The 27,503-nt window shown below is 38.6% G+C and overlaps 1 protein-coding gene across 2 annotated transcripts in view; it reads right to left on the bottom strand.

Annotated features, from left to right (window-relative positions):
• Nucleotides 1-2,221: 2,221 nt before the first annotated feature.
• Nucleotides 2,222-27,503, bottom strand: part of ATP6AP1 (ATPase, H+ transporting, lysosomal accessory protein 1) — a 53,924-nt gene continuing 28,642 nt past the window's right edge. For both annotated transcript variants that reach the window (XM_014964009.1, XM_014964010.1), the window contains 4 exons: nt 14,879-15,120; nt 14,237-14,290; nt 7,837-8,074; nt 2,222-3,140 (listed from right to left, as the gene is read on the bottom strand). In XM_014964009.1, the coding sequence (XP_014819495.1) occupies nt 2,931-3,140; nt 7,837-8,074; nt 14,237-14,290; nt 14,879-15,120 (744 nt within the window). In that variant the 3' untranslated portion in view covers nt 2,222-2,930. The remainder of the gene's footprint in view (nt 3,141-7,836; nt 8,075-14,236; nt 14,291-14,878; nt 15,121-27,503) is intronic.

A 27,503-nucleotide genomic window follows, 5' to 3' on the forward strand; every position in this document is an offset into this window, starting at 1 on the left:
AGACAGAGCTAATATTCTGGCTGGAACAGCTCCCGAAACAGGCATGTTTTAACAAGTACACCTGTGATTAAGCTGAATTGTGAAATCAGTACACAGAACTGGAAAGCCCCTGAGAAGTTCCAACTTTATTCAGGAAGGTAAACAAACACAGGCAGGTGCAAAATCCTGCTAGAATTTCCTGAGGCCCAGCCCTATTTAGAAGGAAGGAATCCAGCCCTGCTGAAATCAGTCATCAGCTGTCATTGTCTCCAAGCTCAGGGCAGCATGGTTTGCAGCTGCAGGGGTTTGAGACGGCATGGAGACTCCAGCAGCACACACGGTCCCCTGATATGGTCTATTGGGTGTCCATGACCAGGTGTTGGTAGCAGGAGTGGCCCCTGCGAGAAGAGGCCAGAGCTCTTGGGTAGGCATCTGCCAGCCAGCCAAAGTCAACCCAGCACACGTGGACAAAAAGCAGGTTAAGAAAGAAAAAGAGAGTCTCTTCTAAGAGGGACTGGCTGCTGTCCCCAGAGCCCAGTCTACCTGTCCCCCAGGACAGCTAGTGCTGTGGGTAGTTCCCTTCCTTTTCTGTTGTTCTTCCCAGCACAGACCTCACAAAGATAACCCTCCCACATCAAAGGCTGTAACACAAGGCTTGAGTTTACCATCACAGGGAGAAATAGAGTACATGCCCCTACAGGCTGTACTTGTCTGTATTCATGGTATCACTGTTGCGAGAGAAGGTAGAAGGAGAAATCTTCCCCCTCCCTCCTTCTCACCCCCCAAAATGCCTTTCCCTTCACACTAGAATGTGCAATATCAAACACAGCAGACAGTTCAGTCTGGTTCTTTTCTGAGGTCTTCAGTTTTATTGCATCAGTGAAAAGCTAATCCAACAAACATCTCTTCCAACATCTGTTCCAGCTTGATGTCTTCTGAAAGAGGCATATCATCTCTTCACCATGGTACAGCCTATAGGAGATCATTTCCTCCTCTTCTCCGGAGTCCAGCCCAGGCAAGCAAGGGAGGGTGCTCTTCTCTGGAGTCCAGCCCAGGCAAGCAAGGGAGGGTGTCCCCAGTGCCACAATCAGGACATTGTAAGCTCTAGGAGAGTCCACAGGCTCAAGGGGAGGCTGGAAAAATTAATGAACTATAACTATACCCAGAGTTATTAAATTGACACCATGTCTGAGGCCGAGGAAGTCCCTGAGCTTAAATGGTGGAAACTGCAGCAAGTACTACCACGTGGTTGCCATAGTCATACCACTGCTGGAGATACGATCCTAGGCTGGTTTTGTAAAGCTGTTCTTTGGGTCCTGTATACTGTCACTGCTGAAGACAATCTGTTCCAAATTTTGTTGAATCTAGATAAAAGTCATAAGAAAGCTAACTAAGCCCTTTGTAATAGCCTTCCTGTCTTGTAGCTATCAGTTTCATGACTATGATGTCAATTTTCAAGGTCCCATTCATGTAACTTGCTTTGAAGGGGGAATTAATAAAACAAGTCCAGTTGTCTCTCCTGGCAACTAGTTTTTTGCAAAAAAAAATGTAGCTTTCTAACACAGCGTTTTTGTATAGATCAAATGCCAGTACTCTTTGAGGTTTTGAAAAACATTTGGGAAAAATATTACAGCGGAGAAGTCATCTCTGCTAGTTACCTGCCAGCTTTCTTTTTGTTTTCGAGGTCAGGATTGAGTGATTCAGGAGGAATAGCTTCAGACAGCATTTAATTTACTTCTTTGACTGCATAATAAAAATGTGACATCCAGTAAAGATGGGTAGAAACTATTTTTGGTCTAGTTAAATTGTTGATTCCAACTGTCGTTCCTCTGTATCATTGTCCTATGACATGGAGCAAGATCAGAAAAGTTAGAATTTTTCTCATGTGATGAATGTTATTTTGTCAAAATGATATTTTTTGTTCTTTAACTACTAACAGAACATGCATAGTCATAACAAAACATTACAGAAGAGAGAATGAAAATGTTATTTTTATCATTTTTTTTACCAATATACTTTGGCACTTTTACTATTTCGTAGCTCTTCATAACATTTAGTAATTCATTCCTTAGTCAGATTGCCCAATGAGAAGATGTAGCAACTTTTACTAATTGCAAAAGAATCCAGCACACTCTGAATGTTTTCGGGCTTCTGGAGTCATTGAGATAACCATAAACATGCTCAGACTTAAACAGTACATTAGCACAGTGCTTCTAATGATTTTCTATAATTTTTTTTTTCCTTTTTGTACAAAATTCATAACTATTCCAAAGATACCTGGAAAAGGAAGGGTGCTAAGAAAATTACCTTATCTCTGTTAAGATGCTGATTTTAGGTTATGAGTTTGAAAAGTTACATTCATTGCTATGACACCAAAACCAATTTTGTTTTCAGTTTGGACAAGGACCTATCTTGCTGAGTAACTCCATCAGCTGTCCATATATTTTGAAAAGACTTTTCAAGAACATTTATTTAGGGACTTATACTTTATTAGTTCTGTACTTTTCTGGATGGTTTTCTCAAGAGAAAAAATGCAAAGAAACAGTTCAGCCTTCTTAAGATATAGCATCAACATGATATACATACTAAAGAGCCATTAGAGAGACCAGTAGTTTCAATGTGTAGTTAAGTATCTCTGTTGTGATATCCTTTTCTTTGTCAATAATAGTTAATTTGGAGGCAGTTTGTACCTGTCTTTCTAATATCCAGATAGAGTAATAAACTCTACACCCCTACCTCACACCCTTAACACAGATAGCTATTAACAAATGATAGTAATAACATGTAGAATTATTATTGTTGCCAAAAATAGGTATCTTTTTTATATGTAATTTAGTTACACCTTTCTGCTATGATATCTTTTTAGGTTACACACATTATGAAGTTAAATGTTATAAAAATCATAAATATCAGACCAGGAAAAGCTGGAGCAGCATTAAATCAGTCCATGGCTATTCTGTCTGAGGAACTGACAGAGCTGGACCTTTGGGATCATCAAATCTACTGTTTGTTGTGAGCTGCATGATCATATGGATTCCATAGGTCAGGATCCACAGTAAAATTATAGATGTCACCAAGCCCATCCAGATTCCAGGACTGAAGAAACCTGTGCAGTCACTTGCATAGGAAAACTGGTTGTTTTCAATGTTGAAGCCTTGAATCTGAGAATGAAGAAAAGTAGATAAATAAGTGAAATTAAACATGTAGTGTAGGCCCTAGTTTCAGGATGTATGTGGTAACTACAAAAACCACACCTGTTAATTATCACTCACACTCTGCCCATTAAAAAGAGTGAGAACCAAATCGTCTGCATAACAATTTTCCAAGTGCCCTTTTCACCCAGGAAATTAAAGATGCAGAATTAATTTGTTTGCCATGAGGGAGTTTTCCCACTTCAGAAATCTGTGTTACTTTTAGAAGTAAAGTCCCAATGGGGACACGTGATCAGTATAGCTCAATGACTGCTTAAGAACCAGAACACTCAAAGCACTCAAAGGCAGGAGAGTTTAGGTCCCCACAGATCATGAGATTTGTTGAAATACCCTGGATTTTTAGCTAATAACTGCTTGACAAGCAGAACTCCTGAAACCTACTTTAAAATCCCTCTAATGAAGATGACCTTTTTGGTTCAGTTTTAGTGAAAGTTCAAGGAGAAAACTGTTGTGAAACCTTTCTTCCCCTCTCCTTAGACATGAGACTCAAAACAGGAGAAAGCGCTTTCTTCATTGAGGTGTTGGATTTGTGTTATCTATTAACATGTGAAACCCATATAAACTTTACCAGCAGTTAGAAAAATTTGTAATCTCTCCCCTTTGACTGGATTCTGGAGGTCTGTCGCTGGCTGAGCTCCTGCCACATTATTTTCTTCAGAAAAATCAACTAATTTGGGGATCTTTTCTTGGCATAGACATCTATTTTGCAAAAAGTGTCAAGAAACTAAGTGTCACTATCCTTCTAAAAATTCTGTTAAAACCAGTCAAAGAATTAGTAAACTATGAAGAAAAGGAAGACAATCCCCCCCCTCTAAACCCATGCACATAATGACATAAGCACTGATTCCTTCAGAAGAAAGGGAATCTAACTGCTGGAAAAAAAATGAAGGAAGGAAAGAATTAAACTGATCTGTGTTTTTGAATCTTTCTTAAATAATTTTATAAAGAAAAAATGTAGACTGGGATTCTTATGTATTTACAGATTCTTTGAAATAGGTGTGTAAGGAAAGCACATAAATCCATCAGTAAAGAAATAAGACCTTAAAACTTACTATTTTATATAAAATATTACAAAATAAAATAAAAAAAAAAGGACTATTTTATTTAAATCACTTCCCTTGCCAGGCAATAAGCAAGGAAGCAGAAGATCATGGATTTCTACTTTTCTGTGTTCCCATTCTATGATTAGTCTATGCTTTATGATAAACTAAACAGAAAGCTTCATGGTAATAAAAGGCTTTGTACTTCCTAGGAAAGGTGTTTGGTACAAATGTTGAAGAAATTAGTATGTGGGTTGTATACCATGCTACACCAGTAAGCACTCTGGGTTTGAATTAATTCATGGCTCAGGCACTTAATGTGTATGCAATATGTGTGTTAAGATCTATGTCTATACCTTCCAGAATGCTGATTAATAAAACTATTATCACATGCAGAACTAAGGGCTATTTAGATACTGTGGAGGTGAAGACAATTTTAACAATTCAAACTTTTCTGGGCCTCTTAGAAGAACCTCTCCAAGTCAGATAAAGGGAGCTAACTTGCAAATACTGGCTGCTTTCACTGTAGGCAGTCAGATTTCTGATTAAAGCAGGATTAGCAAAAATAAGCTTTTGGGTTAGATAACAGTTTGCACAGTTTTAGAGAGTACAGGTGATTACCAAAGCCTTTGCTTGTTAAGCCACTGCTTTGACAACAGATGAGAATGTGAGTAATAGTCATGAAATGTAGTCTGAAAGACTTATTTACAATAAAAAGCAGAAATCAGGTGATGATTTATGTCACTTATGTTCCAAAAACGCATTGAAATCCTGGAAAACAATATACACTTGTTACTACATTTTACAAGAACTCTCTGAAGCACTTAACAGGTATATTTGGTTTAGAAAGGCTTTGCCTCTTCTGATTTAGAGCCAGAAATACTGAATTTTATTATGTCAATCCTATTGGGGTTTTTTTTGAAGCAGGATTATGCTTATTGAAGCTTCGAGGTGAAAGCTTTAATTGTACATTCTTAAAATGCTATATCTACTTTTAGGCAGGAGATGAAGTATATGCAGGGTTCTTTTATTGTTTTTCTGAAGCTTTATCATTTCTGTGGGGGTGTTAGATCCCAGGTGGGAGATGAAAATGTGACTCCTAGCAGCATTTCTACCTATAGAAAGTTAAAAATACTTACATGTGATTTTCTAATTTTTATGAATGTAAATGCCTTTTGGATACAGGTCTCTGTACTGTGGAAGTTTTAATTTTAGTGTTTGGACAAGTATCATTTGTCTTGGTTACTCTAGTCTGCATTTACTGTTAATTTTGAAAATACTCTTTTGAATGGAGTTTTCTCATCATTTGACCTTTGACAAAGCCTTCAAGTAAAATCTGTTGTTTTCATGGCTCTAAAGTACACTGAACATCTAATTTTTTAATTTCAAAATATTTCACCACAACGAATACTAATATTCTTGGCTTTAAAGGTTTTGGCAGTTTTTCTTAGGAACAAAGTGGGTTTCTAAACCACTATGACACATAGTAAAGAAAAGCAGTGCTTTCAGTGGCAGCCTCCTCTTTAACTTCATAGACAATTATGAGACCCTCTCAAAAGGGTAAAAGGTATCATGGTAGAACAACCATTTCTCTAACAACAACAACAACAAAACCAACAAAATCCCCAACAAAAACAGAGCAGCTTTGGTACTGTGTAGAGCTACGAGTGGTGACATCCTAGGCTATGAGCATCCCACAGAGGTTCTTCAGGTGGCCGTGACTAAGCTAGCTCCAGAACTAACATTAAAAGACTGCATCAGTTCAGCCTTGCCTTGGAACAAGCTATGCAAGGTTTCACTGCGTGGGTGCCGTGTCCCTCTAATACAGTGGTTCTCTTTTCAGGACCTAACGTTGCAAAGTGCAATTATATCAGCTAGATTGGCATTGGATTCCGATTTTTAATTAAGTGCATAACATTGACATGATAATCACGTTCCTCGGTTTCAGTAACAGGATTTTGCGTTGGCTGCAACCACTGAGCCACATTCCATGTGCTTGTTTTCACCATGCAACAGAGTTTGGGGGTTTCTAAAACTTATTCTAGAACAAAGATATTGACATCAATCAGATTTCACTGCATGTCAGTGGGAGATACCTGTAAAGGTATGATCTAGTTCAGATAGAAATGAGCCCAAAATGGTGACTTTCTGTTCTCACACAACACAAAAGATCAGAACAGGACTTATCAGGTTGTGTTCCAGGCTTAGGACTTGATCAGAAAAAAAGGCCTTTCCCAAGAGGAGCTGGAAGTTTTGTTGTCTGAACAGTGGAAGCAGCTCCTGCTCCAAAACAATAAGGAAGGTGGGAAACCTACTACTTCTACTCTTGATCAAGACCCCAATGAAAGGATAAGTACTAGGGGTGGAGCAAAGCCTCTCTATAAGCTTTGAGAAGGCAGCAGTATCAGTGTATAAAGAAATTCAAGGAACAGCTATGTTATAAGTGGATGCTTTGTATTTTTGTATTCCATGTAGTTTCACAACCTAGTGATACCAAAGTCTAACTTCAGAGTTGACTAGGCAAAGTGTAATTGCATGGATGCAGGTATTTTCAAGCCTTTCCATAAAAAATACCATTAGGAGGAACCTTTACAACTTTGGTGTGTATTGCTCCATTGCTTCTCAGCTTGATCGTGGAATTTGTGAAAAATAAATCTCAGCAACAATGCTCTTCTTTTGAGATTTCTATTGTTTAAACAGAATTGTCAAATCTGCACTCAGATTATTGAGATTTGGTTTGTTATTGAAATAATAATTACAATTATAAGCAGCATTTGTATCCAGCTATCATGGGGTTAGCTCACCTTTGACAAATAGAGTCCAGTTTGGAATTATTCCTATAATTTCCATGATCTCTTTAATCAAAGAGATCCCTTAGTGCAATAGTGGTTTAAGATATAAATGTTGATGTGCTTTCCCTAAGTCAAGATAAATGCTCAAAATGATAAATACTCAATCATCTACACCTCACGTATGCAGTCTGTACTACTGCACTAAATATACAGAAAATCTATGCCTCATTCCAAAAAAAAAAAAAAAGCCAACTGCTCTCCCTGTGGGCCATGCGGGACCTAGCATTGCTCCTGATTGAAGTCCATGGCAAACCTTCCATTAAATCTAATTGCACTGGGCTTTGTCTGTAGGAGTACAGACAGTCTATGTCACTGAAAACAGTAACCACACTAAGCTGTACTCTCCCAGGTAAACAAAGTGCAAAGAAATCAAATAAAAACAAAGTAAGCAGCACAAAGCCACCCACCTAAGAGGCCCATGTTTCCAAGAGCAGCCCAATTCATTAAACAGGCATGGGGACTTAGTCATTCTTTGCCTGATTAAGCGCATTTGGGTTTATTGGTTTTTCTTTTTTGTGGACAACTTCATAGTTTTTTGTTTTTCAAAGCTGTGCTTTCACGTTCTTATTGTTCAGCAACTGCCGTCTTTTTTACCCCTTTATTGAATAGCTCACCTAGGGGGAACAGCTTTTCTTTTACATTTTCCCTCAGGCTGAAATGAAAGTGAGGGCATTATGAATGTGTGTCGTTCAACACCTACAATAGCAAGTAATCGTTCTTGGAATTATCTCTGAAATGTCAATGTGTACTCACTTGCAACCTGGAAATGAAAACATCCCAGTTTTTTGCCTCATTGTTGGATGGAATCAGCCTTGCAGGATAGACATTGCTTGTTCCCACCAGCTGACAATGAAATGAATACTCTGCAGGAGCAGAGATGACAGAAACATTAAATTTAGCAAACTTTTCTCCATCTTGTACAATCTCAACCGAATCTAAAGTGGACCAATTTCTAGCCGAGGCTCCATAGAACTTGTTGGACATTAAAAACCTAGAAAGACAACAGAGAGGAAAAAAAAAGGTCAAAATGACAGAAGGAGAAAGTTAATATTCATTTGATAGAGTACTGGTGGCAGATAAAGATTCACTACTGCTAGCTGCAAACATCACAGTCAGTATCTTAGCTTGGCCTCCCATGTCATTGGGATTGTTCATAAGAAACTTTGTGGATATGTTTTTACTACTTCTCAGAGTCTCATCTCACAAGCACAGCTTTCCATAGCCATGGCAGGCAAGGAGCAAATGTGATTTCATTCTTCAAGGGCCTCTGCCACTGCTGTATTTCATCAGTTACCAACAGTCTATAATCAGCAGAGCAGAACCTGAGAGACTGTCAGTAGGCCTGCAGTGGTGCTCAATAAATGTTTCATGGGATTTTTTTTTTAAATTGCTTATACGATAGGTAGAAGCAAGATAACCATTCTGATTTATCATTGCAATTTTTCCTGGTCCCAGATGCCAAAATGGCAATTTGCCTTTGCAAATGTCTGAATTTGCAGTAGAAGATAGAGTTTTCTCTCACTGGAGAGTGTGGAGGGGTCGTCTGCTCTGGTTTCCCAATTTGTAGCGAGTTAGACACAAATAAATGTTTTCTCAGTTTGAAAAGGTCTGTGTATGTGCCATATTGCAGCAGTTTCCAGTTCTTTATAATCATGGGATTTATATATACATTGCTACCGCTGCAGCCCAAACATCTCCCAAATGTTTTGAAACACTACCACTTTTTACCCAGTTACCTTTTGGTATTCAAGTTATCTCATAAGGAAATGATAAACTTTTCTCCTTATTGTATGTTGCTTAATACTTTAACCCTACTTGGTCTATATATATATGTATTGTTATCTTATTGATAACCACAAAAAATTTACAAGAGGAATATTTTCAGCAACAAGTAAGACCAAAATGAAAGATTCTAATATGTCTGTCCACAATGGGTAATACAGTATGTGGATTTTAAAATTTGGGGTAGTACTTAGATGCAATTATGACAGGTTTGAAAAATAAGCAGTCATCTATAAATGTGGCACAATATAGAATATTTTCTGTTCTATTTGATATATGTCTATATAGAGAGAATATTCTCTGTAGTAGAATATTGTTTGTTTAAATCACAAATTAAAGCTTGTCATTCACACAACACAGAGTCTAAGCTCAACTCAAACAATGCTCCTTAGGAGTAACACAAATTTTGACAGGTTGCCACAGTAATTGAGCCTTTCCTTTTTCCTTTTCTTTTCTTTTTTTTTTTTTAATAATCTGTGGCTTTTGATTCATATAACTTCATAATCCTCGAGAATTTAAAAATGCTAAGAAGGAATCCTAGAACTCAGTGTCGTTCAGCTGAGAAAAGGGTGTTTTGTCATATGGCACTCCTTATGTTTTGAGCCTAAACAGCTCTTTCCATATGACATTTAGCTGCAAGCATCAGTGAAAAAGAAAAAAAACATTTGAATTTCATCTAGTAAACTTTCACAAATATTTACCGAAAATATTCTATTGTTATAGTGATCAAGTTCCAAAATTAAAACATGTATTAGCCTAGATATCAATTGCTTTTCCTGCCACACAGCACAATCTGAGTAGAATTTCCATGGTGTCTCAGTAGCTATGCTATAGGCACTAGCTGAAGGCCAGTTATAAACACAGAGAAGTTTACTTAAATGTTCATGCCAAGCACAGATGTGGGTGTGCTCTGTACTTTTGCTGAGCAGATAAGAAAAGTGGCAAACAAGGAAATTCTTTGGAGACTTACCGTATGAATAAACAAGTTTTATAAGGCCATGTATATGAGTACAGTCTTAAGTGACCTCCAAGAGAACACTGGCTCTTCACGTTGCACCAAAGACTAAAGTTTTCTGTTTCTTACAGATTTATGAAAATTGAGGTTCTAATTAGTGAAGTGTGGTTCACTTAATAGTGGAGCACGGTTAACTTAATAATACAGGCTTTTATCCTTAGCGTTTTTCCAAACAACTGGAAGTGAATAGCCCACAACAAGCACACACTTAACTGATAACTCATATAATTAATTCAAATTGTTTCACTATAATTAAATGTCAAAAAAGACATTCAAACAACAAAAATAAATAGAATTACTTCATTTAATATTTTATTTTAATATTTTTAATTTTATGTTTTTAGTTAGAATGAGCGCAGTATAGCAAATAAATGGCAAGGGGAGGAGAGAGAACAAAGATTTTATCTGCAGAACTGAAAGTACCTTGGTTTTATAGAAAATGCCATGTTCATATTAAACATCAGAGACAATACAGGAAGGAAACTTTCACACAGACATCATATACTTTATGTATTGTGGCACAAGCAATTCCTGGTCATAGGCTGGACTCCCTTTGTGCTAGATAACCCTATGAACTCTAAATGTTATCACCTGTTACTGATCACCATCTCAGGTGGCTATTCTTTACAAGGAGAGCTATTTCTGAAGAGGAAGCTCTCTGGAATCACTACTGTTTCAAAGGCTCAAAGAGAACCACAGCTGTCAGATCACTTTTCTGAAACCAGCACAACTAGAAGCACGGAACTACCACCCCCTACAGCTCACCTCTCTGTTGCAAGCAGAGGAGGAGGAACGGGACTGCTGCTTTTGCTGGAGGGAGGAAGATGGAGATGGCAGCTGTTTGCATAGGACAAAGCAGCTATTCCAGCTGCTAGGAGGTGGGATATGACCAGTTGCTCCGCGCGAGGCCATAGACTATACAACTCATGCTGCTGAGGTTAGAGCCTCTTTTATTGAGGAATAAATTCAGCTATTTGAATGTGGTCCTCTCTGGTGTCATTTTCAGTCTTCAAGGGATGCTCTCCTACACCTAAGTAAAAGGCCTTTACAGGGGAAGAAAATGCAACAATAGCTCTAAACTGTCTTCCTTCTAAACACTCTTTGCCCTGCTTGTGTCCTGTTTATTGAGGCAGACTGTGATCTTACCAAGGAGTCATCTTGAACAAGACATGTGATCCAAGTGAACCAGAAGGGGGAAACAGAGATTGGAATGTATCTCTGTGGGTTTTAGAAGCTCCTGAGACTAGACATACTGAGATAAACAAAGTGAATAAAGTGTTCCTGAATCATTAAAAGACCAATACGTTGCTCTGGTTCTATTGAGCATATCTTATTATTTGCATTATATGCCATGCAATGTTCTATTATGGTAGCTAATGGAGGCCTAAAATGACACGATTGCCTCTTAGATCAAGAGATAATCCAACATAAAGCAGCACAAATAACCAGGTGCATCTTTAGCAGAAAGCTATCTTTATAAAGACTTCTGAGGTGCTGTGGGTTGATGCCAGCAGCCAAGAACCCAGGTCGCTGCTTGCTCATCCTCTGTCCTCAACAGTTAGAACAGAAAGTGCAAATATGGGGAAAATTGTGAAATGAGATAAAAACAGCTTAATGAGTAAAGGAAAGAGGAAAAAAGGCAATGCAGAAGCAATCACTCACTACCTCCCACAAGCAGACCCATGCACAGTGAATGCCTGAGCAATAACTACCCTGGAAGCCACCCATTCATCTTCTTCCTCAACTCCATTTTTTATTGCTAAGCACCTGTGTCACACATGAAAAATAATCAGTTTAGGCATTTTTGCGTCCAAATGCGCTGAGGGGCTCTTAAAAACCCAGATCACACCTGGCCCAATGGAATAAATCAAATTCTCCTACAAAACACAGCCAGTCTATGTTACTTTAATTACTCGCTGGGCATGACAGCGGGCAGGACTTCATCTACTGTCTTTTCAAGTCCTCACCTATTGAGGAGCATGAGTTTCTTATCCCAGCTACAGGGGCTGTTTATGCATTTTGATATCTTGTTACAATGTATTCAAGCAGAAGCACAGGTCAAGAGAAACTTTGTGAGTATTTCTGCCTTTACTAAAACAGGTTTAAAGGATGTAAAAAAATATTCCAGAATAAGGGAGAAAACATGAACCATTCACCTTTTGTACTGGCAGTCTCCTTTAATTTACAGTCAGTCTGTCTGCAGAGTTGCTTCAAATTTCTTCTCTTCAGATGCACCTCAGATTCATAATCCCATTAAAGTTTTCTCCCAATAATTAATTAAAATTATAAGATTTTAACAAGCAGATGACTAAGTGTAAACCTGAATAATCCTCATTAAGTCAATATGCATGCACTAACATCACATTTGATCATCTTATGCCTGCTGCAGCAATCAAAATCTAAAATAAATGTCTTAACAGCCAAAGTATTTTTTTCTATAGTAGCATCCTAAGGTTTACAATTTGCTGTTGTATAGTTGAACAAAACCTGTTAACTAAAGAAAACAACCCCTCTTAGATCTATCCATTAACTTGGTAGCTAGTTTTGCAGCACAGTGTCATGCTCCACAGGATTTTCAAGTGCTTTATGACTCATGTTATTTTCTTGGAACGGTAATTTTACTAGAAAGCATGATGTTACGCTGAGGATGGCCATATTCAAGACAAATGTAGAAAGCAACCAGATTCATTCATACAGAAAGAGATTACAGGAGAGCAGCTAATGAGCAAAGGAGAGTACCGGTATGAGCAAAGACACAGAACGAGAATCCAGGGTACTGGTTTGGTGGGTCTGTCTGAACGGGAGTGAGACAGGGGCAGCAGAGAGTAGACAAAGAAGCACCAGGGAAGCACAAAAGAGAGCAATATTTTGTGACTTGGAGTAAAACTAACGACACAACTTGGGCAAAATCTTCGTTTGAGATCAGTGCTTTTGGAATGGGACACAAGGAAAATGTTTCCTTAATTCCCAATTGTGTTCAGGGAAGTGCATGTCCCTTTCATAATTTAAAGTATTGAAACCAAGAAATGCCTGACTCCATCACCAAGGACAAGTCTCAAGTACCCTATACAAAGCTAACTACAGTAGTCAAACAGTAAAAACACTATACTAACAGCAATCTTATCTGTACATTATATTTTTTCACAAAGCTCTACATGCTTGGAGAGGGGAGGAAAGATGTTAAATAACAAAGCATGTTTAGTTTTTTGCCACCTATCATGATCTCTGATGATGACTGCAAGTCTCTCTATGCACTCCAATACAACTCCAAATACATCACTGTGTTCAACGCATGTCCTTCTGGAGGTCCTCTTACCTAAATGTAGAATGTCCTTCTATCTCATTGTAAATAACGGTGTTTTCTCATTTGTGCTTATCATCTTGGTGCCACGTGCCTCTTTTACTCTCCTACCAAAATGTTGTTTGAGCTCTGATTGTCTTCTTCATTATTACTTTAAACTGCTTCTCTTTGGTTTCCTTGGATTTCAATTTCCCTTATTCAAGATGTCAAAAGCTTTTTCAATGGCCAAGCCATTTTTCCTCCTGCTGCCCAAGCAAGCATCCAGTTCATCCCCTGACATACACAAATTTAATTCAGTGCAAGTTCCTAGGCCCAAGTCTTTCCCAAATGAAGTTAAGCAATTAACTGAGGTACCTAAATGAAAAAAGCAGGTCACATTATCCTAGCCAGAGGTTAAGAAAATATTTTTAACTGCTATTCCTGCTGCTAAAGAATGAACTGAGGTTTGTGGACCAGCAGCTGTATGGCAGCCCTCAAACAGTAGCAGATGCTTTCCCCATGCTCATAATTCTCTAGTGACAGCAACAGCGTCAAGTTCTCCCTTTGACTTCCCATTCCCAAACTTTTCTTCCCTTTTCTAACTGCAGGAGAAACATGGTCTTGTCATCATTCATGGAGGAGAAAAATTATGAGTTTTTGCACCCCTCATTAGCGACAAACTAACTCTGACAGACTACACCAGTGATCCACATTAGTACTAAACGCAGCCCTGGCCATGCAAGTAGAATTCAGCCCCTAGAACTGTTTACAAATCACAGGTAGATTTCCCCGAGACGAGATCATGGTCTGATCCTATTAGCAAAATGGGATGTTTCATACACCAGTACTTTAGAGTATAACTATCAGCATATACCACTTTTTCAAAATTTTACCTGAGTATATTAATATATATTCTCTATATAAAGACTGTTCTCCTGTTTAGTTACTTCTCAGAACAGAAACCAAACTATAATTTTGAAAACATGTTCACTTAACTCCTCCTCTGTTTTTAGTCCTAATTTACAAACAGGCTTTGTACATCACAAAGATCTATTGAAGAATAAATCATAAGTTACCTTATCTCTAGGCTCCTGATTCCATTCACCAGGTCTGTGTATTTTAATGACAGTCTAAGAACAAGAAACAGATTTTTAATGTTAGAGTAGTCAGCTTTAATTAGATCACTGTGACATTTCAATCGGAGGGAATATTCTAAATCAATAGGCAATTACAAAAGTCATATAGCAAAGGTTCAGTACACAAAAAAATATGACAAAATATTTCTCTAATTTTCTTTAACCAAGAGCAGGTGCTTCGAAGTAAAGGAAAACAGAGATCATGTTTCATTAATGTACTTCCAGCTGAATTACTACCTAGTAAGTGGCAATATTCTGCTTCAAGGGAATTTTACAATGAAATTATGATCTCATTAATGCCAGTGGAGATTTCTGTGATTGTAAGATTGGGGACAGGAAAAATTTTTTGGACCAAATATAAATAAACATGGAAGTAAGGAATGCAAGAGGGAAAAAGAAAAGTGCTGCATCTGAACCATTTCTGTGGTCCTGACACAATCTTTTTCTGCCAAGAATATCTAATTTAGCTTTTTTTTTTTTGTTTTATGCCTTAGAAGGAGAAAATTAAAATAGCATTGCACCATTTCTGATCAGCTTTCAGAATCACAGGTATTATAATATGAAATTTCTTGTGCTACTCACGTTGTGTTGATGCTTGAGCACTCAGAGGAAGAAGTATCCGCATTCCGGGTTACAAATGTTGCATTCGTCAAATCTATAGAAACTGAATTGTTGGCTTTGAGGCTGAAATTACTAGCATAAAAAAGGATGCATGTTTCATTTCCAGTGGTCACATTCAGAGGAGGGTATGATAAACTGTCTTCTTCCTCAGTGGCCATTAATTGTCGCCTTAATTCCCACATCACATCGGTTCTTCTTGAAATCTGGAATAACAGCACATTAACAACTCATCTCCTTTGCAAGAGATAACATCAGCTGAACACAGACCTTCACCATTCTGCACCATGAGCATCCATCTTTCTTAAATTCTCAGTCAATCTCAATATTTATTATTATTTGTCCATTTAATTGGCAGTATGGAAGCAAATGAAGTAGTGTGAATGTAGGTTCCCATGGTCAGGTGTCCACATGTGACAACAAGCCTCACTGACATTAGGCAAATGAACGTAAAACCATGTTAAAACCGCCTTAAGACAGGAGTGTACATTAGTGCGAGCAGGTGGAAAAAAATTTTTAGTTTTTAAGTAGAATATACTGAAAGAAATTAACTTTTTTTTTTGCAATAAAATCACAAGAAAACTTCAACTTGCCAGTTCAGTGACCACCCCTCCTTAGTCACAATAACAGCTTTTGCAATTCTTCTTTTACCAGGCATAGAAAGCAGGCTACTTAACTGCAGCAGTGTTATATTTAGACTCTTCTGATGGCTTCTGGAAAAAGAAGATCTATGCTTATTTGGCTGATATGGTGAACTCCTACAAGGTACTTCACTGCATATATACATTTTCTTTTAAGAGGCTTCCAGGAACTCTCTTTAATAGGTAATGCTTTTTTACAAATGTCCCCAGGGCATCCTTGGTATAACAGTCGTATTGATGTCAATGGCAAAAGCTAGCTGAATTTATCAGACAATAACTTAATCCTGTTGATCACGTCTTATTCTTCACTTCTTACTCTGTTCATATTTGGGCTATTCCATCTATTTTTAAGACCCATATCAGTTTTACAACTTTGTATTCTGCACATGGCCTCTGCCCTTGGATAACTTTTGGATACAAGAAATGAGAGGCATCACAGGGGTTACCAGAACTATAATTATGTGGAGCTATTGCCTGGAACCATTTTTAACAGTTTTAAAGACAGGCAGGGACCATTTTCCAGTCTGGAACAGAGGCTATAATACCGCTTTATAACCTGTCTGTGGAGAGCAGCCCCAGAAGATTTTGTCACCTTAACTGCTGCTCTCTAAATGCTATGGGCCATCTGTTATTTACAACCTGTCTTTGCAGATACCTTGTTCTATGAACAAAGCAGAATGGGCTGAGTTAAAAAACTTAGTCTAAGTGCTCAAATGAAGATTACAATCTTCCTCTCCCATACATGCATACTTTATGAATTTCTTTTAAATTCAGAGTAGTGCCTTTTCAAAAACATGAGAACGTGCATTATTTTAAATGAATACCATTTTCTTTAAAAGAAGAGTGTACAACAAAAGAAAATACTCAACTTTCGATATAAAACTTTTAATCTTCCCTTAGGCTCTCCTGAAATGTAATCATTTTATTTCAAACTGAGAGGAAGAGCTGAAGTCTAAATTATATCCTGTCTAACAATTGACTTCACTATGTGGGCCCTGCGGATCATCTAAAGAGGGCTTTAAAAACCACCTGCTAATAGCTGAAAACAATGCTACATTGGAGACTGTGATTGGGTTAACTTGGGGGATTAGATTTAAGTATCTTAAAATAAAAAGAAAGCTATTAGAATATAATCATGGGACTGCAGGTTTATTTCTCTTGCTATGCTGCCAGTACTTTGTCGTGAGGCTCTCATGGAAAGACTCCCTTTGGTCTCTGAAAAAGCATATGAATGGAAAGAGCATTTGCTTGCGAAAAAGGGTTGTCAGGGACTAAGAAATCTACTAGTTTCCCATAATTAAAGCTTTTTTAAAAGATTTACCCATGCTGAAGATGGGAGGCAACGCAGCTTGCCAAGACCATTTCTAAAAGTGGTCTTCGTTTCATTCAGATTTGTGGCTGAAAATGCAGGTGGTGGTTTTTGTGCGCAGGACTGTGCAGCCCAGGGGGCTCTGGCTTGCACAGCCACGGGCAGCAGGATGCCTGCACTGGCCTGTACGTCCACCCCTTCCGCCTGGAGACACATTTCTCTAAGTTACCTGTGAGTAACACAGAGATTCAAGAAAATGTAGTCTTGAGGCTGGAAGGAGGACCTCTGAAACACCCCACAGCGGACCCACTGGAGACCTGAAGACAGCAGTCGTTCCTTCCAGCTGACCTGCAGAGGGAAAGGGAGAGCTCCCCCGTCCATCCCCTCCTCTCTCTTTCAGGAACATTTTCTTGTTCTTTTGTTGCTGCACAAACATGAGCTTACTGAATTAAAATCAGCCTCCCCGTGCCATATATTTCATTCTAAACTATAAATGACAAGGTACTTCCTTGAGAAAAGGATTATATTTACATTGAATTCCTGTAAATCAAATTAGACTATTTAGGAGCAAACCATAGTGGCAGTGTTGTCAATGTTTAAACCATATTTTTTTCTGTTGATTAATGCCCCCTTCGCCTTCACCTAATCTGAACCATGAGATGTGTGAGTCACTGCCTCACTCCTCTGGATTTACCAATAACACTTTTGATCTCAGAAACAATCACAAGACCCGATTAAGTAAGATACAGAAAAGAAAGGATGCCACTTACATTGTCCTAGACCAGAATTGAACACTGTAATTACTACCTGAACCTGCAACAGAAGTAGCCTGGACAAAATTCTTCCCTTTGATCTGTTTTGCAAGCCTCCTAGTTCAGAATCATCTCTCTTGGAAAGGAGAAAGACAGATGATCTGGCAACATTTTGATGCACAAACATACAGATCTTTTTCAAAGCAAACAGACCTTACATCCAAAATTATTCATTTGTTTTGTTATTGTTTCTGGGACTTTGTTGTCTGTTTCAAAATAGAATGACTAGAGACGAGAAAAAAGATTTGGGGCCATTTTAGATATTTGAAATGACAAATATAAATTGAATGGTAGCAAACATATGAGAAAAATACAAAATACTGGGAAAATAAAATTTTCATTGGCTGAAACGATGAATGGTAATGAACCATAGAAACAGGCTACATTTCACACTAGTTTCAATGTGGGATTTTTAGATATCAGTTCAACAGATGGTTCTGCCTTCTTTTTCAGTCTTGTACTTCTTGACTTTTTTATTGCTATGTTTAGGCATGCACATCAAGAATAAGAAAACGGTCCTGTGGTGCTTGTTGCTCCTTTTCTTTTCTAACAGTATGGATCTATGACCACATCCTCTCTGCGGAGTTGTTGCTCTAATTGTAATAGCAAGGGGAAGGGGAAGGTCTTTCCATAGTTTCAAAGAGGGTCCACTCCCTTTCTCTTTTTACGTTGTACCTTAGCCTAGTCCCTGCCTCCATACTGTACTGTGCACTATAGTACAATCTCTGTATATACCCTACATAAATGGTAATTTTTCCAAATTTAGTCATAACATGATTAAACCGGTTGCTGGAATCACAAAACTACATAAAACCCTACACTGCACTTCTGTTAGTGCAGTGTAAGAACCAGACACTGCTTAATGGCATTAAACTTCACAAACGCAGAAAAGAGCTTGCATTTTCTCAATTTACTTTATATCTTTTTTCTTAACTTATCATTTAAAAAATGACACTAGGAGGCTGCTGTGTGCTGGATGCAAGGTGGGCTACTCCCAGCAGAATGCTGCTTGCTGGGGTTTGGCTGTAGCACATCAGAAGCCACTCAGCATTCACATCCCAGCCAAGCAGCAGCACATTTCAAAGCATTTTTCTGAAATGACCATTTCAGTTTCCTTCCCACTCAAACAGGTCAGTTTTCCTCCATGTTTTCTAATGGATGTAGCATCATGGCCTTGTTATGGCCAGCATCACCAGAACGTCTCCTGCTAATACATCCGTTTTTCTGAAAGATGCTGTACCACAAATCTGCAATGCAGGCAATGGCTGCTTGTATCTCACTGCTAAAGGTCAACAATTTGAAAGGCAAGCATTTGAATTTGGTATAACAACAAAGATGTTCTTTGCAGTGTAAAGCTCACAAAATCACATGTATAGCAAGCAGAAAGAATGTATTTGATTACACTTATTTCATTCATCTGTCAGCACAAGACTGTAGCAAAACAGTGCTTTGAGCTGTCAAAATCTGGAACGTTAAGCAGTTATCAATTATCTCTATTTTTGAGACTCTGAACTGTTTACATTTTTATGATTTCTAATGATCTGTGGGTTTTGATTTTTTTTCTCCTACTCTAGGCTATCTTAAAATATAAATTCAATTTTGGCCCTAGATTTGGTGAATCTTGCATTTCACAGCTCTCCCCCTTGCATCTTAAGCGCTCTCATAGCATCATAGAATCATAGAATGGTTTGGGTTGGAAGGGACCTTAAAGATCATCGAGTTCCAACCCCCCTGCCATGGGCAGGGACACCTCCCACTAGACCAGGTTGCCCTGGTCCCTTCCCTCCAGCGTGTCGACCGCACCACCGAGTTTGGTGTCATCGGCAAACTTGCTGAGGGTGCACTCTATCCCACTGTCCATGTCTCCATGGAGAGACTTAGTTTCTTAGTTTTCAAAAGATATAGAACACCAATCTTGTTACGTTGTATTTTCCTGCCCACTGAGTGAACTACACATATTTTGCCAACTACTTTTTCCGAATCCCGTTGTTTGAATTAATTTATCAGTACAAAATGTGAAATCAGTACAAAATGAGATACTGTCTGTCCATCACCTACAAAGGCATGAAATTAGGCATATGTGCTAGTTTTGTCTGGGATAGAATTAATTTTCTTCACAGTAGCTACTATGGGGCTAGGTTATGGATTTGTGCTGAAAACAGTGCTGAAACTGTGTTTTCATTATTGCTCAGCAGTGCTTACACAGAGTTAAGGCCTTTTCTGCTTCTCACACTGCCCTGCCAGTGTGAGTGTGCACAAAAAGTTGGGAGGAGATGCAGCCAGGAAAGTTGACCTCAACTGACCAAAGGGATATTCCATACCATATGGCGTCATGCGCAGTGTATGAAGCTGGGGGAAGAAAAAGGAAGGGAGGGACATTTAGAATTATGGTGTTTGTCTTCCACCCCAGATGGGACTTGAATGCACAATCCCTGGCTTAGGGGACACGTGATGGAGCCCTGCTTTCCTGGAGATGGCTGAACACCTGCCTGCTGATGGAAAGCAGTGAATGAATTCCTCGTTTTGCTATTTAAACCTATTAAACTGTCTTTATCTCGACTCATGGGTTTTCTCACTTTCACTCTTCTGATTCTCTCCCCCATCCCACCAGTGGGGGAGTGAGTGAGTGGTTGCGTGGGACTTAGTTGCTGGCTGGGGTTAAACCACGACAGCACAGTACTGAAAAAAACCCGCCGGCTTGGAGCAGCACAAAATTTTGAGTAAGTTCAAATTCAAATGCAAGCTTCGATGCAGCAACTACGGTCTTTTGTGCTCTGTTGCAAAGGATCTTACCTACCTGCAACTAATTTTCACTTTCATTCTTTATCATGAAAACTGACAGAGGCAAAATTTCTGCTCTGCTGCAAGTGAACCCAGAGGATGTTTAAACTGCATTTTCCACCAAGAATGTTTGTAGGGTGACCTAGTTATACTCAGAATCCCCCAGACATTTCCAGTGGAGATGTTTAGCTTATCAGGAATTACCAGAAGCTCATTTGAATACACCTTTCTTGCTCGTTTACCTATCTCATTCAGGGTGGTAGGTTATCACTACTTCAAGGTAGTTTTTCAAATTTGAAATTTCTGTTCATACTAAATCATCTGGAATTTTATAACTTGCATATAATACAGTAAAACATACAGATCTAAAGACTGCACAAATCCCAAGTAATTGCACTTGCAGGTGTTATCAGAACCAGAATACAATTTCTAAAATTGTTCTTTCCTTCCATATTAATTCTCTTCAGTGCAAACAGCATGAGGTAAAGCTACAATACAGTTTTCAAGGGAAACAAAGCAGGTAAAAATGTGCATTGTGTAGATTCAGGAAAATTTATGAACCTCGTTTAGAAAAATCAATTTTTGTATGTATGCATAAGCCGCAGTAAGCTCCTTCGATTGTGAGAGCCAAGCTCTTACATTTTTTACTCAGATATATTTCCTGTCAACATTAATGAATTTTTTCTAAGTAGAAACTTTAAACTGAGAAGAATCAGCAGTCTGTGCAGAAAAAGAAAGCAGGTATGTAATGCACTTCTCTTCAGTGATACCCAAACTAGAAAATTTGTTCTAAGTTATAAGCAAAAAGAGAAACTCACTTTAAAGTAACCTAATTCCAAACCCATACATAATTGAACTATTACAATACTATGGCAAAAGTATGGGCTTGGATACATGTACTGCTGACATATGTATGTGCATTCACACATACACAGATACATAAAGAGTAGCATGGAAGTATACTCAGAAGTGGAGAACTTCTCAGAAATCTCATTCTTTTCCCTGCTGACTTCATGGATCTACGGTAGATCCTGATGGAGAATGTAGATCTGGGGGACCGAGAGAAGGAGTTTAAAGTGGTCATACTTAAAAGCACACAGAAAGAAAAACGTTTTCAAAGCACAATTAAGTTTGGATTACTGAAACTGGAATGGACTCCTCACAAAAAACTGAAATCAAACTTCCAGAAAATGGTTTCCTTTTTAAGGCTATACTTTCTCCTTTTCACTTCCACTTCAGCAGCTGGTAGGAAACATTAGGCCACTGCTTGCTACCACACTGAAGTGAATTCTATGCTGTTTCACATGCTTTTAAAGAACTGTAAGCCTAATCAAGACATCAGAATAAGTGTCAGTAGCATGACATTTTGCCCAGAGGAATCCTTCACCTCTTTTTTTCTTCTTTATTAATATTCTGACAAAGCAAAGGGGAAAGAATCCACAGAAATGAGGTACATTATATAAATGGCAATCATTTATTAACAATGATTACTATCGTTATAGTGCTCTGTAGGATACATGACCAAGCTTACTGGCTCACATTATCACCTGATGGCTCCCCTGTCCAACCATGTGTACTTCTACCAGTAAGTCAAATGGCTTGGGGACTATGGCACCCGGCTCCCACCTGGTGTTCTGCATCTCCCAGGGTCTTTCACAGGCTGGGACACAAATGTTAAAGTCAAATTTAAGTCTCATTGTAAGAGACAATGATCCCACTGTAAGAGATAATGTTCTCTTTATTAATTGATAGTGCTATTATGACATGTGCATAGAACCCAAGTCATGACCAAGCACTTGAAGATCTTCTGTTAGAAGGGACAATAAAACTGCAACATTTATGATACTGCTTAGTTCAGTTGCCTGTAGAAACACAATCTACAGTGTCAGTTCATAAGTTTATGTCTAGATGTGTTCCTTCACAGGCTGTCCTTTTGCAGCACTGGGCTGTATAAGAGAATTCTGACTGTCTTTTCCAGAGAACGTGAGTACTCTGTGCAACTGAAAGTGGTGCAGAGAGGAGTGAAGGACCATGCAAGTGGCAGAACCCAGGGCAGAGGAAGGTACTGTGATGCAGTACTTGTAACCATCATTCTGCTTGAAAGGCCTTAAAATGGGGCAAGGAATTTTTGCATGTATGGGGCATAAAAGAACATCCATAAATGCCACAGCAGTCCTAATTTTCTGAAGAAAATGGTGATATTTCTTGCTCCAACATTTAATGGACTTTTTTATACCGAACTTTTTTAGCTAACTTAAGGAAGAGCAGGAATTGCCTACAAAAAGATTTTAGAAAGTAAAACAGACTATGTATAAGCTGGAGCAGCAGTGGAAGGAGCTGCTACACTTACTTCTCCATCTTAAGTTTCATTTAGGACAAATAACCCAAATGCAATTGTTCCAATGAAAACAATCTACCAGACTGTTAAAATGCATTTACATCCTTTTAGCTAATCAGATTTTTCAATCTAATATGCGATAGAGAAAAAAAAAATGCAATAAGAGCTACCAGATGTATCATTCAAGGAGTATTCGCTGATGACAGTTTCCCCAGGTTTAACATTAGATTTTGGGCCCTGTTTCAGGCAATTCTGCTATAAAGATAAAAGAAGCTACAGATTTTGCATCATTTTTAGACTGCTAAGGGGAATACCCACTCCAACTGGTTGTTTTCCCTGCTTTCTTATGTTCATATGTGGAACCCAAGTTGCCATGGGAGATGTGAAAAAGGATGAGGAGCCTCTGCTGCAATAAGAAGAAACGGCCATATAGTGAGGGTTGGACTGAGGGTAGATGGGGGTCTAGTGGGTTACCTCGTTGAAAACTGCAGACAGGCCAAAATGTGCTACTCACAGTGCCAGGAGAGTTGGCAGCACTGTTTGTCCTGGATGTAGGTTAGTCACTGGGAAATTAAAAATCTGAAGATCCATAAAAGTCTCCCTCCCTCCACTAAGTATTTTGATCCTGCAGCACTTTGGAGGACTAATCTACAAAACCAGGGAGCCCATCTCCCTGTTTTATCCTAGCTTGAAGAAAGTGGTGTGGACAGGATGATAACATTACATGTTAGATTTCAAATTTGTATTGATAATTTAAGGAAATTTATTTGTAACTTTAAACAGCTACATGCCATTCTTACAATTCATCAGGTCCGTCTGTAATAAATTACCGTCTAAATACCAGTGTGTTTTTCAGATGGTCAGATTCTGTCTGTAAAAATACTGTGTTCACTGTGACAACACCATTCTTTGCTTTCAGCATCTCCATCTGTGTGTGACAAGTCTTCTGGAGAAAACAGAGGAAGCCAAAACTTGCACTGCAGGAACTTGTGAGGATAGTTTGGCTCTGTCTTCCTGGTTTTGCTGAATTAAAATGCAAAGGCCAATAATTCTAGCAGAATGGATCCCTTTGACAGGGAAGTTAAAACAAGCATTTTTTTTCACAGAAAATCAATAAAAAGGTGCTTACCTTCTACTCTGTTTTCTTGCACTAAGTATCCACTTAATTTTTCTGACAATACTGTATTTAAGTTAGAAGGTATATTTATATAAAAAAATGAAACTCACATCAGAAAGTCTAGACAAAGCTAATCTTAGAAATAACATCCAAGCTTTTTTGAAGATTACCCTGCTTTCTTTTCTCTTCATAAAACTGTTTTCCTCTTCCAAGTTTGTCTCAAAATAGATATCTTTCCACTGAAGCCTAGTTAACCCTTCCAGTTAACACATCTCAGTCAATGTCATCAATCTCAATTTCATAATTTCCTTCATCTCCTACCAATCTCTTGCCCATCAACTAAACCAAAATGAGACCAAAGCAAGCAATCTTTGCCAGCGTTTAGGTGTAACTGCCACCCCTCTGTCTGGTAGTCATGATGCTTTGATATTAAGCTTTGGAAAACTGAACCTTATAAGGTGAGGGGCATTAGAAAACAAAAACCAACTTCCTTCCATCACTCCTGTGAGATTGCTTTAGCAGCTTGATGCCTATTCTGCTCCTACCACATAGCCAAGCTTCAGTGCCAGGTAATGGGAAGCCTGGCTGCGGATTTGGTTCAACCACAATCAGTTGCTCCGGCTGGCAGCTCAGATACTGAGAAAAACTGTGGAGCAATAGCAAGAAATATTGTTAGGATCATAAGGGAATCACGTATAGGAGAAGATGAAGGAGTTTTCAACAGTGAGGAGGCAAAGGAGGATCCAACATTCACCTTGCAATAGTTCTGCTCAGTATAAGGCAAGAAACTCTCCTTACTCTGCTCGAGGATTTTGCAAGTGATTTGATGGAAAGCCCCAGAGGAAGAGATATCAGCTGTTAGAATACTCAGAGCTTAACTTTCATACAGTAGTGCACTAAAATGTAGAATGGTACTTTTTATGCTTCATAAAATATCTATCTGTGAAGTCACACAGTCATTTGGGCTAAACAAGAAATCCCATCAGAGAAGAACAGCTGCAATGTTTCAATAAAATTGCAGACACTGAGGTTTTAGTAAAATGAAAAGGACAGAACAAGAACAAAATACGCCATGTAATATCAAACTTGATGTCAGGCGCCACTTTGTGCATGGCTTTTAGAGCAATGCTTCCATTAACAAATTAAATAAGAGGCCTGTGGCATTTTGGCAGGAAAAGGATGAGTTTCTTGCCTTTTTTCTTTTCTTTTTTTTTTTTTTTTTAACCAGCGACACTAAGGACATATGTCATACAACAATAACAGAGGTTCCCATGTGAGATTTGAGTGAGCTGATAAGCCTACATGGATCAGCACAGTGCTGCAACACTAGGTTGGATCCCAGAAGAAACAAAGACTTGTCAACCTCATGCTGGGCAAATCTGCTTCTTCTCTTAGAGCATCCTCAGCCAACAGTTCAGGAGTCCCAGAGCCCTCCCACTATCGCCTCTGGGTCTGCTGTAATTTGCCTGGTGCTAACACAGGTGACTGCAGAGTGGTCTAACAGTATTTCCTCAAAAGATATTAGCACCAAAAGTTTCTGTAATCAGTCAATATTCTAATTAGACAACTATCTAAAAAGAAAGATACCATATACTAGGTGACTGAAATTTGATTCCATTTAAGGTTGTCAGCTACAAGGGATGGAGTAATATGGTTCTCAGAAAGAAATAAGATCTGTATTTCAATACACAAACACTGCCGTAACAGTCTGTCAACATTTCATTAACACCCTGGCCTAGTTCTTAGCTTTGTCTGCTCGAACTCTCATCTGCAAACTCTGAATGGAGGCTTGCATTCAATTCCAGGTTCACAGATTTTTATGGAAAAGCCTGTAGGGTTTAATGAAAGGAACTTTTAGAGAGAACATTTCAATAGAACTATCCATCACTAAAGTAAGGATGTATTTCTCTGTTACAGTCATAAATATGCTTGAAAATTGCACAAAAAAATTATCATCCTCTATCCTAATTTTAGAGGCATATATGCTGTACTTATGAGTTTAATGACTGCATAGGCACAATGGCTATGTATGAAAAATGATGGTCCCTCTTTTCTGTTTCAAATGACAGAAAATCATTAGCTGATGGCTTTCAACAGTGTCTAATACTTCAGGGGATCACAGGCAGGGTAAGAGTTAGAAAGCAAAGAGAAACATAACCACTATATGCGAAAATATAGGAGATCTAGAACTGCGCAACAAAATGTTTTCCTGCCACAAAACACTGAATTTCTAAAATAGAAACATTCTGTGGCACTACATGAAGTGAAGAAATTCTTTTCTAAAATTAAAAGAAAGATATAATATGCCACTTGAAACTACGGTGAAATAATACAGGTTTTTTCTAACTAGTCTTAACTGTGTTACACTTTGGATGGACTAAAATGTAGGGCTTTGTTATCCTGCCATCAGATCACATACACTTCCCAGGACCAGGGATCTGCATTTTACTAATTACTGAAAAATTCTGATGTCATGCATTGGTAAAATGTGTCTTTGTTCCTCTTAACAGCTCTTCCTTCAGCACAGACAACAGAAGGTGCAATAGAAATCAAATGGTGCAGGATATAAATGCTTTTGCCAGTGCACAGGGCATCCCTGTGGTTGCACCACCTGGTTCTTTTACCAGCTCTATTAATTAGATTTCCTACAAAGGGAAGGAAGACCAGGAATACTACAGGTAGATGTTTAGGTAATGATTTTTTGTTATAGATTTCCTGATTGCCAGCAGAACAATGATTTACATGCAGCAAGCACTTTTTTGATGTGCCAACTATTTTCATTTTCCAAAGTGGCAATTCTACACCAATCTAACAGGCGAGCATGAGGGGGAAAGTCCATGAGCTTCCTTTACTGCAGTTGTGTATAGTTTGTTGGCTGTCTCTGCTGGCTCATGACCTCTAGTTAAATAAGTTACGTATATTACCTTTCACATTCCTGTTCCAGAGAAATGCTATGTCAATATGCCAGCCTCCCACTGCCAAGACACAAGACCAGCTGAACTGTGCAAGACCAAAGGTCCACCTAGCTCACTGCCACTGCCACTGATAGTAACTGGCAGCTAAAAATAAGGAAAGGGTAAACACAAACAATACTTGTCCCAGGATACCCTCCTTGATTTCTGTAAACTGGGTTAGAAACCTTCAACCTTTAGAAACCTTCAAAACTGAAGGTTGCTTTCAAATGAACACTGTAATAGGATCTTCCTTCCATCCTTCTTCCATTAACTCACAAAATCACTGAAATTAATGCACATTTGTCACTGCAAAATAGTTTCTTTTGTTTCTTTAAAGGAATTTGGTGCTCCCGAATTCCTGCGTTATGTTCTATGAGTGGTGACAATCGTGAATACTGGTCAGAGAAAGTGGGCAATTATTTCCTATTTAGCCCGCCTGTGTCATTGGTGGTTTTATTTATTCTTTCCCTCTTGAATTGTCACTTTTCCTAGCTAAAATATTTTAACCTTGTAGCTTTACTGTCTCCCTTTGGAGATGGGATGGCCAGAATCACACACAGTATTCCTCTGGCAGACTTGCACCCACCAAGGGCTCATTGAACTAATTGGTGCTTGCTGTTTTTCCTTATTTAAGGTT

Source organism: Calidris pugnax, unplaced genomic scaffold (assembly GCF_001431845.1).
Source record: "Calidris pugnax isolate Ruff unplaced genomic scaffold, ASM143184v1 scaffold44, whole genome shotgun sequence".
Taxonomy (NCBI): domain Eukaryota; kingdom Metazoa; phylum Chordata; class Aves; order Charadriiformes; family Scolopacidae; genus Calidris; species Calidris pugnax.